At 39.0% G+C, this 5,258-nt stretch overlaps 1 protein-coding gene across 1 annotated transcript; it reads left to right on the forward strand.

Annotated features, from left to right (window-relative positions):
* Positions 1-1,491: 1,491 nt before the first annotated feature.
* On the forward strand, positions 1,492-5,254 carry LOC106963109 (zinc finger protein 271-like; the record flags this gene model as incomplete). The annotated part of the gene is made up of 2 exons (XM_015057849.1): positions 1,492-1,593; positions 4,442-5,254. Coding segments are annotated over exons 1-2 (876 nt in total), but the record flags the coding sequence as incomplete, so codon positions are not given.
* Between the last annotated feature and the right edge of the window lie 4 nt (positions 5,255-5,258).

Below are 5,258 nucleotides of genomic sequence, written 5' to 3' on the forward strand. Positions count from 1 at the left end.
TTCCTGGAAAAAGGAAAAAAGGAAAGGGGCGTGCCTTTTTTTGGGGGGGGGGGGGGGTTAGGGACAATATACTTAGTTGGAAGCCTCATATTGAATATATTAGAAATTAAGTTGCAAAAACTATTGGAATATTGTTTAAAATAAAATATTTAATAAATGTTAAAGTCTAGCATATTATGTATTCCTCTTTGGTTATGCCTGATTTGTCCTACTGCTCAGAAATGTGTGGAAACGCAAGTAAAACAACTATTAATTTATAAGTTAATTTGCAAAGAAAAAGCTGTAAAGCTTATTAATCAAGTGGGATATCGTGAACCAACTGATAAACTCTGTATTCAAAGTAACACCTTAAAATTTAAAGGTATTGCATACATAAACATATCGGAAATAATGTGTAAAGCAGTGAACAAAAGTCTTCCTTCTGGTATACAGAAATTATTCAAGCTGAGAGGGAATAAATATAATTTGCGAGGTTTGTTTATAGTTGAATGGGCAAAAGAGACGAGCCAGGAAAAGTCTAGATGTGCTCCGGTCTGTCAGATCTGCGAGGCGACGCCGCCACTCGGCGGCGTCTTCAGGGCGGCCATCTTGTTCCAGATCTTCTCAGCTGTGATGACGAGCTTGTTGATGTTTGGAGGATTTTTAATGAGCAGATAGGAGCCGCCAGAAGCAGCTCCCACAGCTCCACACAGCAGGCCATGGTTTATCAAGTGGAGGGAAACAAAAATGTTCATAAAATAAATAAAATTTAATAATAATAATAATAATAATAATAATAATAATAATAATAATAATAATGAACACCTGATTGGATTCGAACATTACAACATTTAATTTCCCTTTGGGATTAATAAGTTTTGAAGTGAAGTTCACTGTGCACTGTAAAACCATTGTAGTTGTACGTATTTACAAGAGAGTTTTATCCTTGCTTTTTATACATTGATATTTAAAATGTCGTGCAAAGTGGAATTGAGGTCAAATTCCTTGTTTGTTTGCAAAAACTTCAATAAAGCCGATTCTGATTCCATTTTTGTATCCAAAATACTTCTCGGATTTGAATCTTTGAATCTGGGTAACCAACTGTCATTGGTTACCCAGGAAAACAAAAGCGCTGGTCAGACTGATCAAATCAAAATAAACAACAAACATGCAAGGCAAAGACGTTTTTGACATCTGTCAGTGTTGAACGGTGAGTTTGTTTTCTGTAGTTTAGAGTAGGAAATATCTGGGGGCAGCTTTGTGTTTTATGTTATCATGCTTTAAAAATATGAATAATCATGTAGCTGTACAATTAAAGTTGTTTAAAGATGATTAATCACATTGAAGAAAGTACAGGGCGTGTATTCGATTTCACTTTAGCGTCTATGTTTTTGAATTTAGTTTTTTCCTTTTTTCAGTCAAACTGGTTGTGAAACAACATATGTTGACTTTTCAAAAGAAAACTTGTTTATTTATACATTTTCTGGCAACATATTGTAATCCTCTCTGATTTTGTTGCTTTGTTGTGCTTCAACCAGAGCTAGATCACAAATGGAGGACATTAAGGCAAAAGACAAGAGCCACATGAGCGGCTCGGTGTCGTCTTTACCAGAGGTGAGTCCTTTTGATTCTTTTTGACTTGAGTTCACACTGATGATGTAAACTGGTGGTTTAAGTTGGTTTAGAGAAAATACTCACTTCTACAGACATCAACACAGTGTTAGTGGCGAGCCAGTGCCGTTTTCTCTGTAGTTTCAAAATGTACAATAGGGGTCGAACGACTTCATATTTTTTAAGGTAAAAGTCGAGTCGTCGTCGACTAGTCGCGGTGACGTAAGCGCAAAAGCCCTTCACAACAACCAGGGCCGTGCAACAAATAATACTGCGCTCACAACAAACGCGTTTTGAGCGTCAGGCGCGTCTGGTTTACATTCAAAGTCTATGTGGAGGCGCGTCGAGGGCCGTTGCGGCGCGTTTTGAGCGTCCAGCGCGGCGTGATTCGAACCAACGCGTCCGAGACTTTGAATGTAAACCAGACACGCCTGAGGCTCAAAACGCGTTTTGTGTGAACACGCCATTAGAGCCTTTATCAGCTATATTCACGGCAAATATTGATTGACAAACCACCGCTTTTACTAAGTCTAATATGCAGAATTAAAAGAACAAGAAACAGATCATTATCACGGACTTATTCGTGAGCAGCGGAGAAAAGTCCGAAAAGTCACACAAAGTAGGCTTGACTACTTTGAACGCTCCGCTCCGGGATGAACCGACACAGAGGCGCAACTACATGCTTTCTGAGGTGTATGCGAACATGTAATCGCAACCCCCCTCCTCCATCCCCCAGGTTTAATATGTCCATATGGCTATCCCTTATTTATGCACTCATAAAATACAGTAATTAAATTAAAACCATCATGGTATTTAGGTTTTTGTTGCCTCCCTAATGTTATCATTCCTTCCTGATGTGTTAATAAATTGCAGCCTAGAAAGCAATTAAAAAAGAATGAAACAAAAAGTAGGTCAATATTTTATCGTTTAATATATAAGTGAGCCAAAGAGCCACTTCCACCAGCCTCTAGAACCGCCTATGGGCTGCAGGTCTGAGGCATTTTGTTAGCATGTTTTCCTTCATTCTTATAGGAAGTCAGGTTGTCCAAACTGGCAGCCCACATTAATAAAATAATCATGAAATAAAATTGACCACAAAACACTGTTTTTATAAAAGATATCAACATTTTTCCTACACAGAATGCCCAGCAAACTAATAAAGAAAAAATAAACGGTTTCTCTTCACAATATTTATTTATTTACCAATCATCTATTACTATGATTTGTTCTTTAAATTACTATTTATATTTTTCGGTCTAAGGAGATGATTGAGGGATGAAGAGACTCTGATGTCTGGTTCTTTAGGTTCTGGCGGGTCTGCAGTGTTCCTCTCCTGACCCATTCTGTCTCATATCATACATACGACACATTTTATTTTTAAATCACCCCTATTTAACTTCACTGCAGGCATGTGCAGAGGGGCAGGAGGGGGGCAAAGTGGGCTTGAGCACCTGCCCCTTTTATCCGTGATGCCCCTAGTGCCCTTTTTGAGTGTTTTATTTTTTATTTTTATTATTTTTTACATTTTTTATTATTTTTATTAAAGAATGTCTGTCTTTATATCAGACATCCTGATATAAAGCGACTGTCATCTTGAGTCTTGACGCACCTCAAAGCCCCGGTACCACCTGGTACCACCTGCTCTCTGTTCGCTCTGCTTCTCCTTAACGTTTCTACCAGGTGGGTTAAAGCCGGTGATTGCGACTAGTCGACTGGCCTCGTAAAAAGTTATTAAAAAATTAGCTCTTTAAATTCATCTCTACATACTGATCTATTGTTTTAAGCTATTTAATCGCTATTTGGTATATTGTTACATTTTGATCTCTTGCTTCGGGCTGAATGAAATGTCCAGCTTACTATGCCTTTAGTAGTTTGTAAATATTTTTTCCTACTGATTATATCCTGTCACAAAGGCAGCGAGGCAGTCATTCTTTCCTCACAATCTGAGCTTTGCGTTTGTCATCTGATGTGTCATTAATTGGAATGGCGTGCGCATTTATTGTGCAGCGCACTGTGCTTGTTACTGTCTAACAGAGATCTGCACTTTGATTTCTTTCCTTCCTCAACAGAGTCAGCTGGCTACTCCTCTATTTAAACTACAATAAGTAGATCAAACAATTTGGCTCTTTTGGCGTTCTCTGTGTAGTGCAGGCTTATTAAATGGGCCACAGAAGCATGAGCCACCATCAGGCAAATAATTCTGGTCCGAGCCGGAGCAGATTTCGGGTTGGACTACAGGTCTAAATTCTAGTGAAAAATGCATCTTTTAGCCAGTAACTTATAGAGCATTTGAAGACTAAACAATGTGTGTTGCTTCAATTGTGATTTGTTAGAACAGTCAGAGAAGAAGAGCCACCATGTCCTAAATAAAATAAATTAGTCTTCAAAAGTTCCTGTGTGAAATATAAGTTCCAACTTGTTTAGTTGGTATCAGTATCAGCAAGTACCTAGACTTAATATATACATCTTAACAGAAGAAGGACTTGAACTTGATTGTCTTAAGTTATATAGTGAATTGTTTGCAGAATAGGCTTAAATATTCAACAAAATTATTAAAAAAACAGACTGTTGTATTCAATTTATTCTATACATACACACGTCTGTCTGTCTGTCTCATTGGATCTTGTCAAATATGTTTAAAGTTATTAAATCTGGACTAAATTACCCGCAACCAATACAAGACTGGGTGTGTTCTTGTAGCTATCAATGTAAAAACAAACATATTGAAAGAGCTTTGCTTCCTCCCTCCCCCTACAAGATGTTATGGCAAATCTTTCAATCTGTCTTGTACAATTATGATGTAATATGTTACTAGATTTCCTTCACTGTCTGTCCTGATTTGGTCCCACAGAACTATAGCAGCATCAACAGGAACGAAACTCATGATGACTGCATGAGCAAAGACCATCAACACATCCACACTAGAGAGAGGCCATACAGCTGTGACCACTGTGAGAAGAGATTCATCAGAAAAAGCCATCTGATGTCCCATCAACACATCCACACTGGAGAGAGGCCATACAGCTGTGACCACTGTGAGAAGAAATTTAGTCAGAAATACAATCTGACAATCCATCAACGCATCCACACTGGAGAGAGGCCATACAGCTGTGACCACTGTGAGAAGAGATTCATCAGAAAAAGTGAACTGATGTCCCATCAACACATCCACACTGGAGAGAGGCCATACAGCTGTGACCACTGTGAGAAGAAATTTAGTCATAAACACAATCTGACAGTCCATCAACGCATCCACACTGGAGAGAGGCCATACAGCTGTGACCACTGTGAGAAGAGATTCATCAGAAAAAGTGAACTGATGTCCCATCAACACATCCACACTGGAGAGAGGCCATACAGCTGTGACCACTGTGAGAAGAAATTTATTTGTAGACACAATCTGACAATCCATCAACGCATCCACACTGGAGAGAGGCCATACAGCTGTGACCACTGTGAGAAGAGATTCATCAGAAAAAGTGAACTGATGTCCCATCAACACATCCACACTGGAGAGAGGCCATACAGCTGTGACCACTGTGAGAAGAGATTCATCAGAAAAAGTGAACTGATGTCCCATCAACACATCCACACTGGAGAGAGGCCATACAGCTGTGACCACTGTGAGAAGAAATTTAGTCATAAACACAATCTGACAGTCCATCAAC

Source organism: Poecilia latipinna, unplaced genomic scaffold (assembly GCF_001443285.1).
Source record: "Poecilia latipinna isolate Pla-1442-1.1 unplaced genomic scaffold, P_latipinna-1.0 Scaffold63, whole genome shotgun sequence".
In the NCBI taxonomy this organism is placed as follows: Eukaryota; Metazoa; Chordata; class Actinopteri; order Cyprinodontiformes; family Poeciliidae; genus Poecilia; species Poecilia latipinna.